The sequence below is a fragment of the Erpetoichthys calabaricus genome, chromosome 5 (assembly GCF_900747795.2).
Source record: "Erpetoichthys calabaricus chromosome 5, fErpCal1.3, whole genome shotgun sequence".
Classification (NCBI taxonomy): Eukaryota; Metazoa; Chordata; class Cladistia; order Polypteriformes; family Polypteridae; genus Erpetoichthys; species Erpetoichthys calabaricus.
Window position 1 is genome coordinate 83336678 of NC_041398.2, and position 14227 is coordinate 83350904.

At 38.1% G+C, this 14227-nt stretch overlaps 1 protein-coding gene across 2 annotated transcripts in view; it reads left to right on the forward strand.

The window, feature by feature from the left end:
• rgs12b (regulator of G protein signaling 12b) overlaps positions 1–13007 on the forward strand; it is a 257282-nt gene extending 244275 nt beyond the window's left edge. For both annotated transcript variants that reach the window (XM_028801717.2, XM_028801719.2), the window contains one exon: positions 11835–13007. In XM_028801717.2, the coding sequence (XP_028657550.2) occupies positions 11835–11923 (89 nt within the window). In that variant the 3' untranslated portion in view covers positions 11924–13007. The remainder of the gene's footprint in view (positions 1–11834) is intronic.
• Positions 13008–14227: the final 1220 nt, after the last annotated feature.

Genomic DNA, 14227 nt, shown 5'->3' on the forward strand with positions numbered 1-14227 from the left:
ATATATATATATATATATATATATATATATTATAATATGATAGATTAATTTAGTGAAAATGGGTAAATGAAGACACTGTTCCTGCCTCATATGAAAAAAAAAGCAATTCTAGGGCAAACTGTTACTTTATAGATGAAGAAGAATCAGTAAGTGGGAATTAATGAGCAGCAGAAGATGTTGCTTCCATGGAAACTCAGCTGAAGAGGCCGGCCCACAGTTAATGATCAGCTATTTATGTGCAGAATGTGGGAAGCACTGCAGCAAGTTGTTATCATAGCTCATGGTGGTGTCTTCAGTTTCATTCTTTTTGGATGGCTTTCCAGAGGTACTCCAAAATGAAGCTAATTATTGCACTATTTATCGATATTTATTGCAAGTGCAAGGAATGGAGTGTATTGAGTGGATTGATACTGGGTGAGGTGTACAGATGGGGCAGTACAGTGAGTGGATTCATACTTGCCACTTGAAATGCCCACTGCAAAGTGGCAGAAATTAGAGTGCACTTCCAGTCCTATTAACTTACTTAAAAGCAATGAAAATGAATTTACTGACAATGAGGCGTTACCTGGCTGCTCAGCTTCTACTGTGGCTGCATGTACTGTACTTGACCTTACAAATAATATACAGGGGTGTGTAAAAGTAGGTTTACAGTTGTGAGTATGTGTGGCCGGCAATTGAAGCACTTTTGAGACTTGTGGCATTCTTTTGAGTTAATAAAGCGATTGTAATAATCATAACCTGTGTGTCTTTTTCCATACAGACAACTGTAAACCTACTTTTTGCCCACCCCTGTATAATTCCATGTTAGACTGACCAGGGATTGTCTTTGAGAGTGAAGATTTTTATTTTTTAGCTGCTTATGGTGTATGTGTAGTTTCATTTTTATAACCTGTCAGCTATTTAAAAGCTGTTTATTTTTTCTTATATTATGTGTTAAACAGTACTTTCATGTCCTAGAAAATTTTTCAAAAATTATTACTGTGTTCACTTTCAGAAAAAACTGCATACTTTAAAAATATCTCAGCAACAATACAAATCATCTTCAGTTCTCTCTGACTTTACACATTCCATGTAATCTTTTTAGTAATGATGTTTTTAGTTTAAATGGATATTTTTCTATAGTAAGTGACTTACTCCATCAGGACGGAATCTTTTTTTTTTGCAGAAAATGTAAACATTGGAAAAAAAATAAAGAAAATGTATTTTGAAACTACAACTGGGCAGTACACTTCATTCCATCAAACCACCAGATGGCACTGTTACATTTATGAATCAATTAAAAGAAAGTACAGTTTGTTTGTGTGCTTTCCAGTCATCAGATTTCTGTTGATAGGTGATGCCATTAGACTCTCACTTGTCTTCTGTTGTCCATCAAGAATAATCAACAACTGCCTATAATTTAAACAAGGACTTTAAAATCTACACATCATTTGGCACCTACTTTTTAAAATTTAAGTTTTTATATTGCTTTTGAAAATGAATTATTTGTTATTAACTCCACAATACTATCAGTTAATGTTTTCTTAGTGAAATACAACCTCAAATTCCTGTCATTTTTGTTATTTTGCAAGAGCTGGTTATTCTTTCTAACTTGATAAAGCAAGGAAAGTTATACTGTGTGACAATAAAAAGTAAAGTAGATCTTCAATTCTCTTTATTTTAAATTATAAGATAAATTAACACTACAAGAGAAATCCATAATCTGTGTATATACTGTAGTTTTCCTAAAGTGTAATATTTTTCATCAGTTGATTAGTTGGTTTAAATGAAGGCTAAGGCATCACAAATGCAGTAAGGGGCTTACATCTTGGAAAATATTTAATCAAAAATAATGGATACGAAATCATAATAGAGAGGTAAATCTCGTGCAGTCATTTAACAGTATTTTATACCCACTTCATAATTATGCACAGTGAAACTAACACTTAAATTACAGTATATTTGTAGAAACATGATTTGCATATATACACTGTAAGTGTTAATTTCACACTGGTGACTTTACTGTATGCATTTATATTTTTTAATGGTGCTGACTGTAGTAGCAGTTTTTTTTGGGGGGGGGGGCGCATGTGATGTGAACAGAAGAAACACTACGGCTAGAAGGGAAGAGCATGAGCTGCGTCACATGGCAGGTGAGACTGAACTATCTTTATGGCATTGGGAAGCGTCTGCAGTCCTAGTATAAAAAACAGGATGGCAGTTGTTGTTTGTGCATCGATTATACAGTAGGTAGCAGAATGCTGTCATGAAGCTGGGTTCTTACTCACTGCCCTGGATCACGTGAGTGGCTCCGGCTGGTTCATCTTCCTTGATCTGCACAGCTGCTATAGGCAAGTCACTGTAGGCCCCTGAGGCATGTGAGGACACAGAGTGTTTCATTGGACATGGATTGTGGCATTTCATGATAATATTGCTTGTGCTTTTAATGCTCCCACCACCTTCAAATGCCTTGTGTTGTGAGTGCTGACTGAAATATGACCTAGTCACTCCGTGGGCTTCTTAGGTGCCCACTCCCAACTTTAAGTGAGCATTTGACCACCTGAAAGAAGTGTCCTTAGCTATCAGATCCCCCTGGACTAAAGTAGAACCCAGCTTGGTTCATGTGGTCAGCTCCACTGTATACCACTGGCCATGACCCAGCATCATACAGCAGCTCTGTGGTTTTCTAGGTTTGACTTCTCACCACACCAGAAACCAGGGTAGTGTTGTCCCAAATGCAAGGAGAGATGCAGAGGGTGATCAGCTACTAACGCCTCTGCTTGAGTAGACAAAAGTGCAATTACTATATCACATGTAGGGTTCCCCCAGGCAGTGGTGTCTGGTGTGTGGCACTTCTGGCCCTGTCTTTATGGTCGCCAGTTCATGTTGCCTCATTCACCTGCCTTCTGAATTTCAAAGAGCAAGAGGGACAGCTGGTGTTTATGGGAACTTCAGAGGCCCACTTTCACAGTTTGGCGCAGGGCTGGAAATGGCCACCTCAAAACAGATGCCCTTTCACAAAGGCCCTATCTCCTTGAGAACTTCAGCCACTGTACCAGGCCCACACAACATCAGTGCACCATCGCTGTGTGCCATGCAGTGAAAAAGAAACCTAAAAAGATGAACACATTGCATAGTATCAACACAGGTGAAGAAATGAAAACTTAGAACTGGCTGTAGTCTGACTATGGGTAGCAGAAGGGAAGCCACCACAGTGGGACAGACTAGAGCTATGGGACAAACTACTCTAACGCAGATGGGAAAACCTCCTTCCCAGACTGCCACTCCTGCCACAGCGCCTCCATCGCCAAGTCCTTCAGGGAGTTCAGACTGTTGAGGGTGTGGCACTTTGGAATTTCTGTAACGTTTTAGCCGCTGCAGCAGCAGTTTTACTGGAAAGGCTGCAGGCAGGGTGTGGCGTTGTTCATCTATTGCTGCGATAATTAATGTTAGGGCACCATCCCTTAGTCTTCTGTTAATCTTTAGTTCCTACAGGCAGTGGAGCCAGTGCCTGTAGACATCTAGGGCCCATTTACAACCACAAAATGTCAGAAATCACTGTGTCCTTGTGACCATGGATTATTTTACGATGCGGCCCAAAGCACTCGGCATCCTGGATCACAGTGTGACTGCCTGTGCTATAAGACAAAGCAAGAAGATGTTGCTTTTGCTTTTTTGAAAAACCTGCGCAGCGACCAGGGTTGGAACTTTGAGTTGGATCTGACAAAGGAGATATGGAGGTCCTCCATAGCCACAAGCCATTCTACTCTCTGCTATACTCTCAGAGCAACAACCTTCTGGAGTGATCAGAAGTACTGGGACCTGCTGTGCTGTGGGTTTATTGCATTGTCTTACAGGAGTCCACGGGCTTCATACTGTGTATACAATATTTATTAATAATATCAGAAAAGTATCAGAATGTTTAAAATCAGATGATCCGCTGTGGCAACCCCTAACGGGAGCAGCCGAACGAATAATAATAAGAAGAGTGATACTAATATATATTTGAGGCAAAAATGTTCAGCACATTATTAAAACTGTGACTGATACAATCCAAATAAAGAAAAGAAATATAGAATCCTATATCGTTCATCAGAATTTCATACTGTTGACGTGGCTTAGTCTGTACATTCTGCATAAATGTTTGTGAGTAATGAAATTGTCACTTTAGAAGTTGCTTTAAATGTATTGGCAAATTGTAGTACACCAGAATTGATGTTACGTAATACCAAGTTTTGGTCATTTGTGCACTGATAAAATATAAATTACTGTACATAATGAGATGCATCTGTATTTGTTCACACAGTTAAATGAGGATGGCATGGTTTTTAGCTTGAATATTTCTCAGATTTCATTTGCATAGAAGTCAGCAGAGGGAATTGAAGAACACATTGCACCAATACCACGATAGCCACTCATAAGTTAAGTACTATCTTTATAAAAGTCATATTTGCCATCACATATACCTCGACAATATAAAGCACAAATTCCTCCACAATACAATTATAAACTTTGTAGAATATTTTTTCTAAATCACAAAAAGTAATTAAGTAAGTTTTATGTCTATTAGCATTTTCCTCAGTTAGTGTGAAAAATGATTATCTGTATCTGTTTGGTGTCCTAATGAACTTTACATTTGCAGTCTTGGCTAAAGCTCTCTATGATTAAAAGTAACTTTTTTCAGACTAAATGTATTTTCACTATTTTTCAGAAGTTTCACAGTGTTAAAAGTTATAATTATGTATTCCTGCATCGTACATTTGAAGAGATCCTTGATTTATGGTGTCCAGTAATTTGGTAATCAGGACTGTAGTTGTGAATTAAATCTGTGATGTGCATTTTGAATACTGAGAAGCCGCTCATTCTGAAGGGTTACACTACAGTATATTGCGATAGACTGCATACATAATGTGTACATAGAATATCATGTCTAGTGTGGCAACGTGGTTAGAGCTATTGTCAGACGGCTCCAAGGGCAAGGGTGTGATTGCCTGTTTATTTGAGTCTTCTTTGGGTTCTTTAGCTTCCACTACATCAAAGTGTAATGTGTATTAGGTGAAGTAGCAGCTCCAGATTGCTCAGTCAGGAGTCAGTGTGGGTGTGGGCATGAGTGTGTGCCCTTCAGTGTACTCCGTGAGACCCTGTAATGAAGAAGAATGAATATATATAATTTGTAATAAACAATAATGTATGAGGTGTTAGACAAGAAAGCATATTCTTGGCATACCTAAAAACTGTGGAAAATATCAGAAATGGCGTAAAAACTTTCATGGAGGAAAAATAACAAAGTAAAAGCAAACAGAACAAAGGAAAGCAAAGTCAGGCCGTCCCACTGGACCTATCTGTAGAGATATTGGACTCCTGACCACTAGGTATGCTGGCTTACCACCTTGTCCACCATCAGTGTACCAGAGCACACTTGCTTTCTCACTTATCGTTTCTGTGTCTCTCACACACACACACATACCTGGCCTTTTCCTCCCACTGCTAAGCCTTCACCTTAAAGTCTCCTGTCAATTTGCTTGATTGCTCACAGCAGTAGGCATCACTGGGATATGGGTGGGACAGTTTTGCACACAGGAGTACCAGGCTAGACCTAGTGGATACCAATGGGTCCATGTACATCTAAGGTTTCAGTAAATCATAAAGAGCATAATCTCCAAGGCACGTGCCTGTCAGAAGATGAATGGTAGAGTGAAGGACTCCTGTCAGTCCATTGTAACCTGTAACTTAAATGGGCAAGCAGTTAGGCACACTTTGCTATCTTTTTCAGCCAGGATGTCTTGTAGCCTCATGCTGGCCTTCTATATCCTTTTATTTCTACTTAATGGGGACAACTGGCATTTGATAAATCTTGTGCTCTTTGGCATCCTTTGGGAATCACTTCAGAATTCTTCCCAGCTGTCATTCACCGGCTTTGGTGCCCCTGCCTTCTCTCAGTGATAGACCAAAATGCTTTCTGTTCCTGCTCTAGACGTTTTACTTAGGACCTTCCTCTGCCCTGTGTCATCCTTTCATTGCGTTTTTCACTGTTTTAAAAATGCATTTCAAGTTAATACTGAAATAAAATAACGGCAAAAAGAATACCCCAACAGTATTTCCTATTTTGTTGCTTTGCTGTTAGAGCAGTTCCAAAGACCATCCTTAGTTGAAGTGCATACTTTATTTCATAAGTAATCATCAGTTTACAAATTGCATTGGGCCTGCAAAAATAAAGTAGTGTGACCAATACTCCCTGTGAGTGGAAAAAACACAAAGCAATTTTAGGTACCCAAAATGCAATGTAATTGTTTAAAGGAAGTATTGGTAGTCTTACTGACAATGCCTGAATATCCTTTAAGTACAGAGAAGGGTAATATGCCAACAGCAGGCCTTTTGTGCCTTGCTTGTGTTCATGTGGTTTTCTTTCCGATGAAGTCTGATTAGATTCTGTCTGTCTGCATGTCTCTTTCAAACACAAATGAAACTTCCACATGCCTATAGCCTCTGGCTTCATCCAAGTATTTCTTGAAGCATCACTTCTCCTTATTCCACCCTTGTAAAGTTTTCATAAACTTATAACTATATAATTAAAATCTAAACATGTAGATGCTTTACTCCTGTACAGATTAAAAATGCACAAAATTGTCATTGGAAACTCAGCTCTTAATCTCTGGGTTTGGAGCATTCACTTTAGAAGATGCAAAAAACAATAGAGAAACCTGAAGCAGGTGCACATATCAGACATAGCACCCCAATACGTTAAAGTCCACACGCAATATGACCTCTGTACAGACCTTCAGCCGCCGAGCAAAGCAAAGTCAACCGTCTGGGTCAAGTGTCTGATTGGCAGTAATAGACTGAAAGTGTGCTGATTAACGGAGGCTTTTGTTTGAATGTAAGCTGCAATTGCACCTTCAATTCAGTTATTATAAGCATAAAGGTTTATGTGGTACATTTTCTTTTCCTTAACTAATGATCCCGAGAATTAAATAAATCAGAGACAAAATAAATAAACGCTCATTTTAAGCCAAATAACTAAATCCACTTCTTGCTTAACCATGTTAGAAGAATGTGTCCCACTGTTCCAAGATTCATTGGAGAACTTGTAGTCATAGAATCCAAAGCTTAATGATCATAACATAAATAAAAAATACATTGTATGGGTTTGCCTTTCTGGCAGCAAGTGGAATAGCAGGCTGTTCCAGTACAGAATTACTTGTTTCATCTTCCCTTTTAACACATGAAAAGTTAATCCTGTATGATCAGAATAAAAGTAATTTAATTAATACATCTTTCCACTGTCATGTAAGCAAGCAACAAAACTTTGATAAATTGAAAAAAGCTTTAAAGAAAATGTTTAATACAGTACAATATTTACCACACTTTAAATAACCAAATGTATCTATCTTTGTATTATAAAAAAAAAAAAATCTTGGAAGTAGATGATACGTGATTTTCTCGGAGACACTTTAACGTCCCAGTGAGACAAAAGGACAGCTGCTGCACAGGCTTTTAAATGATCGACATGCAGTGCGACAAGCAGAACATGTAGCTCGGCAGCAGCAGCAGCAAGGCAACAGTTGATCCGACCGCATCTCTTTAGCGTGTGTTCAGCCCCCCCCCCCTTCACAACACGAGCAGCAGAGACGTGAAGTGGCCCCATGGTGAGCAAGCAGGGGGCACAGTCCCCTAGTACATTTACAAAATGCACATAATTTAATTTTAGCATCCTGGGGAGCCAGCAGTACTGACCTTAAAGAAGAAACGAGATGTGATTCTTCCTCAGAGCACACCTACTCGCACCGGATCAGTGTGTTTATTATGTGGGTGGAAAAGCCTGAAGTTAAAACACACTGCATTTTTTGGATTTCTCAATGATTCTTTTAATATACTCCTCAATTTAAAGAGATCGAATTGTTGATAGTATAAATTAGGACAATGTAAATTAAAATGCCATATCCTTCTGTATTCACTGTTCTTTTGAAACGATTCAGGCTGTGATTTCAGCTTTGAGCTCTTTTGTTTGTGTCTAAATGAGCTTCTTGTATCTGTAGTTGGAGGTTCCTGTTGATTCACTCTTGAAGATTTGAGTTTCTGCAACTCTTTAAGGGCATTCACTTCCACTACCGTGATCCTTTTTGCTGGTTGCTTGGTTTAGGAGATGTGTAGTCATTCCAAAATGATTCTGGATGCTTCTTTACTCTTTTAATTCCCTAATGATGGACCTGATGTTACACTGCCACATTTGACTTTTATAGCCCCGTTAATTTTTCTGTTGCCCCACTTCATTATAATACTAAGATGGAGTTGAGCAGACAGCTCTTTGACCCCCATTAACATCTTATTTACATGGATGTGTATGCCTTGTGAAATTGTATAATCTAAATGAAGGGCTCACAGGTAAGCTAAATAAGTTCATTTTATAGACTTCACTTTAATATGCATTAATCCATATTAATAATTAAGGATTACAGTGCTGTATGTATAGCTATTTTTATTTGATTTTAAACAGTAGAATCAAAAGGTTATTAATACCTGACTACCAAAACTACCTGGGTGATCTTACAACCTGTTAACTGATAATACAGTTGAAGGAGATAAGAAGTGTGGCAATTAAAACTGGAGTAAAGGCAATTTATGTTTTTAAGTGTTCTTCCACTTCTTAGTTTATATTATATGCATTAACAGGTCAATATTCTATAGCAAAGAGAAACCAAACTGTTCAGGCGAGTCCTAGTTGTTGTGAACGAGGAGTTCTGTAGCAAACAGAGTCCTTCAATATACCTTAAAAATGTCCACTAGAAGGGGGGAACCATCAAACTCCGGCTCATAACGAATAAGGGCAAACATGGAATCTTTATAAATAAAGTGTTTATTATAAAAAATGCTCTGAAACAAGAATCTCCGACGAGCACAAAAGACTGCAATGCCTTCAAAACAAGAAATCCAAGAAGCAATCACAGTCCTAATACAAAATCAAGAGGCAAAGTAAAAAAATCCAGAAAATCAGTAATTAACAAAAATAGCAAAATAACACAGAACTCCCCATCCGCCTAGCACATTCAATGAACCGCAAGGGACTTTGGGTTTTTCTCAGCCTTTATAGGTGTTGGGGAAGCTCCTTGCAGTGATGTGAAGGTGGTCGTGCCTCTTGGAGGAATACACTCAAAACACATGGTACATGAAAAAATATCCAGACATACAGAAAGCACTTGACCATCAATGTTAAAAGAATCAAAATGAAACACAACACCGCTTTTGCACTGGTTGTTTTCTCACTGACTGTAGTTGATTTGCTTCTTAAGTTTATGTTTCATCTGACACACTACAGACATGCTGTTAGGCTGAGTGGCACATCAGAAGTGGAGGCTGTGAGTGTAGAACATCTGGTATGCCCCATGATAGGCCGGCACTCTACACACAACTCATTCCACCTTTACACCAATACCTGTTCCTCACAGCCTTGAGCAGAAAATATTTACTAAGGAAAAATGGATGGATGTGTCAGAGTCATTATCAATGAAGGCATGCTGTTGTTATTATGGTTTTGAGCATAAAAATTAAGGGAACGACTATTTTGTACATATTGTTATTATTAAGTGGTTTGAACTTTATTGTTGAGGTTGCTTATGGTGTTAGCAGCAGCAGGAAGAAGAAGGAAAACTGAATTCTTAGGGAAAAATGTATAAGAACTGACTGGAGAATTAAGTAAATGGCACTACATGACTGATAAGTCACTGTCGTCACATGCAATTGTCATGAGTGGCCTTATTACTTGCATGTCAATAGAAGTTTGGTGGTGGGGTCAAAAATTCACTCTTGAGTTAAGTTCAGATTCTGATTGTATGATGTTTAAAACATGGGAAAAAAGCTGATTTTAGCACCGTGGATGTATGTGTGTATATATACAACAATAACTTTAAAAAAACTTGACAAGTTGCATTGTGTTTTGTGACGGGCTCCAAGCCTATTGTATTTGGTCCAGTTTGGTCCACACTGCAAAAAATAAACTCATGTTTACCTTATTGAAATTTGTATTTAAGATTATTTAGGTTATATAAGACGTCTTGTTTAGTAAATTTTGCTTACTTCATTTACAGATTTCTTTACCAAATAAAAGCAAACACACTATTGTATTAAGGTTTTTTTCTAGTTTTTGCAAATGCATTTTTTCATTTTAATCAATGATTAATTACTGTTTTATAAATTGTTAAATTTAGCTGGAATATTTGCTGTCTGCTTCATGTAGTCATGGAACCCGGCCAGTTGATTTGCTAAATTTTTGCATGAGTATTTCTTGAGATGCATAATTTATTTAAATATAAATGTATGTGCACACATACGCATACACACACACATAGAGACACTCAAAGAAATGTATAAGTGAAGATAAGTGACAGCTTGTTTGCCCTACTATAGCACATGCTGGATAATGAAATGTAAGAAATGAACACTGTCGTCAAAATAATAAGGACAGGAACTCAGATGATGTGCTGGGATGCCAGCCAAGCCTCCCCATTTACTTGAAAAAGGTTGAAACAAAAATAACAAGCACTCGATGGTGTGAAAACCAGCAGAAATATCCCTTGCAATTGGTTAATATAATAATGCTTGTCAGTAGCGGTCAGGCTTATGGTTCGGAGCTCCATCATGCGGGTTGCTCGCCTTCCAAATAAGACTCCTTATCATGACAGTGCCATGCTTTTATAGCTCCTGGACTGGAAGGGGCAGAGTTAGTTGCCCTCACTGGACGGCTTGTCAGTGCTCTGGGTGTAAAAGGAGACAAGGTAGTTAACGAATGTGCCCACTGGTGTCCTGGGGTCGTAGTGCTTAGTTTTGACTTTCCTCAAAAGTGATCCTCTGATGCATGTGCACGACAACACACACACACCCCACATTAGTAAAGGTAAAGGTCAACACGGACAGAGCCATTGAGCCACTCCTGTACAATTCTGTCTGTCTGTTGACCCAATCTGTTTAGCTCCAAATTAAATATTACTTAAGTTTGTTCATTTCATTCAATTCTTATTAATTTTACTGTACATATATTTGTATTTGTGTAAATAATAAATATAAGTTATAGAATGTGTTTGATTGTGTTTTATTATATAGGACAATCACTTGCTTAATATTGTAAAACTAGGGGGTTCCCACTTGCTTGCTTCGCTTGCCAACTCTCCCCCTGGCCTGCGCTACATGCCAGCCACTTTGCGTCTCTGCCCCTCGCGTTGTGAAGAGGGGGGCTGAACACACCCCAAGGAGACATGGTCGCTCCTCCGAAACCCCTATTAAATGGTGATACAATGGGAAACAAATGCATTTTTTTTTACCTCCTCTTTGCTTGATCAGCTGTTGGCTTGCTGCTGTTGCCGTTCCGTATGGTCCGTATCTCGCACGGCGCTTCGAACATTTGAAAGCCTGTACAGCAGCTGGCCTACTCTTTGTCTTTTATTTCCATTCCCAGGCGTGGTTAAATCTTTTGGCACAAAGTCCTGTCTCGCGAGACGTGAGTTCTTGATATTTTAGTTTATAATTTAAAATTGGAATAAGAATCTGAAAATCTAACAACATCACATTAAAGTTCAATAAATCCGGAAAAGAATGATACCAAACATATATATGTAGGTTTTAAAATAAGCCTGATTTAAAGCATGACAGAAAAAGTGACATAAAATCGTCGCACAAAATCGTTGCACTTTCAGGCGTAGGATTTTATTATTATAGAGTAGATGTTCTGTTTTGTGATTTCCTGTGGTATCACTAAAGTGAAATTTACATGAAAGTACTGGATGGTCCATTTCAAGCTGATTATTGTTTACTTCATTTTAAATGCTTTTTTCAGTTTATTCATAAAATTATCTCTGTCATTTCAGATAAAGGAGACAAACAATGGACAAGCCTTGGTCCTGATCTGAGTGTGCATGCCAGTCAGTCCTCAGGTAGCTCTTCATCCATTCTATAGGCCTCCATGGCCCCTTCCCAAGCTGAGAAGGTTGCATTGAACCGAATCATTGATGTGGACGCAGTGAAGCTCGAAGATACTACTCTGAAATCATCTGACAATGTGGATCTCAATCTGAGTTTTGAAGGCTATGTTTCTGAACTTAGGTCGTGCCAAGGGAGAATGAGGACAGCAGTGTATAAGACGTCTGACCTGCCTTCTCTGATTACTGTAAGGAGTGAAAAGGGAAAGTCATCTGAGAAATACAAAGCAACGTTTGTCTAAGGCTGACATTGTGCCTCCTCCTCCTCCTCCGTCAGGTGACGTGCGCACTTGTAGTAGTGCAGTATTAGCTACACGCTCATCCTGTGATGATGAGTGATCCTCAATGATTGTAAATACTTGTAAATATGTATTTGTTTACTTGTGTCTTGTTTTAAAAGCTTAAACCATTTTTAGACTGAAGAAAAAATAAATGTCATTTATCAGTCTAAATCAGTCCTAATTATCCTAATATAAACTCATCAATGAAAGTGATTAATTTAATATATATTTCTACTATAATTTTAATGTAGTTATTTAAGTAAGTGGCCGCAAAAGAAAATTCTTAATTTTAAGAATAAAGAAAAAAATCAAAGAAGGTAAAAGGATCGTTGTCTGCAAGTGTATATACTGTATTAATGTATATGATAAAACAAAAATATGGATCAGCTTTTTTATTGTTGTGACATATATATGGTTTTTAATGTACATTTTTAAAACTGTATAAACATTCTAATTCTATATTGTTAGATTTTTTAATCTATATTGAAAAAGTTCTTTGGATGTCTGCACTGTATATAGGATGTACAGTATAAATATCGTCTGACATGTTTTCCATTGTTCTGCTGTTCCTTTAAATCAGGCTGAGCTCTATGAGTTGTGGCAGCCGTCTTTGCACATGATTTGGTATTTCATCAGTCAGACTGCAGACAGCTCCAGACCGGATTAAAGCAGCACTGGAAAGTTAAAAATTTGTATGTGTTTAAATTCATTTACATAATAATACCATGAAACAGTGCAAAAAATAAACAGTGTTATAAGAGAAATAATGGTGTTTAGTGTTAATATGTTTACTAAGTATTTCTCACTACTGTATTTTAAACTGCCTTAGTTTTGTACAGCTCTAGTTAGAAGATAAATTATTTCTCCTTTTGTATGTTTATGTGGACCGTCCTGTTTATGCTTAATGTACAGTATCAATGTAGAAGGCTTTGCACCTCTGTCTGTTTTGTAACTGGAGCCTCTTATTATTTCAGGTAATAACCCAAACCTGATGACTCAAAAAAAAAAAAAAAAACAACAGTAATAATGAAGTTTATTTTTAACAACAGGATTATAGAAGATGGGTATATGCATCATATTAACTGTATGTACAGTATGTAAACTATTAGACAATAAGCACAAAACAGTCTGGGGTGATGTGTAACCTCCAGGTTGTAGGCACTTTTGTTTAGGTCAGTCCTTTAGCTAAAGCCTGTCACACTACACAAGTTTTCTACAACCTTGGCAAGTCATGGACCGCCAGTTGGGTGGTGTTACACCACCAGCAACTCAGCGATAGCACATTGTGACTAGCCATGACAAAATCAGCGAGGCTATGTCATGCTATACAACTTCAAGGCAGATAGCCAGTCACAATTACCAACATCAATTGCTGGATCCTCTTTCCCTTGAGGTTGTCAGATTACAAGACTCGGAATCACAGGGGATGATGGATTACATAACCCATCATACACATAGTTTTCGATTTACTGTGCCACAAAAATATTGGCAGCCAATCAACATGAAGGTTCTTTGTCCACTTTATTCTGGTACAACAAATATCAGATATTGAACAGACATTTGCACTGGCTCCAGTGCTCCATATGCTTCTCTGCTTGTGTGGTCCAGAACATCTATTATTCTTCATTGCTCTTTTAAGTTCTTCTCTTTCTTGTACATTTGATTGGGCTCGTCTCAGTTTGTTGGCATGGTTTGCATTGTACATTGTGGCTAAGTTCTCATTGGTTGTCAGTTCTTGCACACACAGGGCCCCGTCCCAAAGAGTTGTGACAAAATCAGACTTTTTTGATTATGTCATGGCTAGCAGCAGAGGAGTCACTAGGAATGTTACACTACACGACAGGGACGTCATGGCTGGTCACAGTGACTGTCCATGACTCACTGCGCTCTGAGTGGCAGATCAGGAGATGGACAAAGCCGAAACATTTAAATAAGGTCTAAACAAGGAGACAAAAAGAGATACCAAAGCGAAAAGCGAATATCAGGGTCAAAAATGATAAA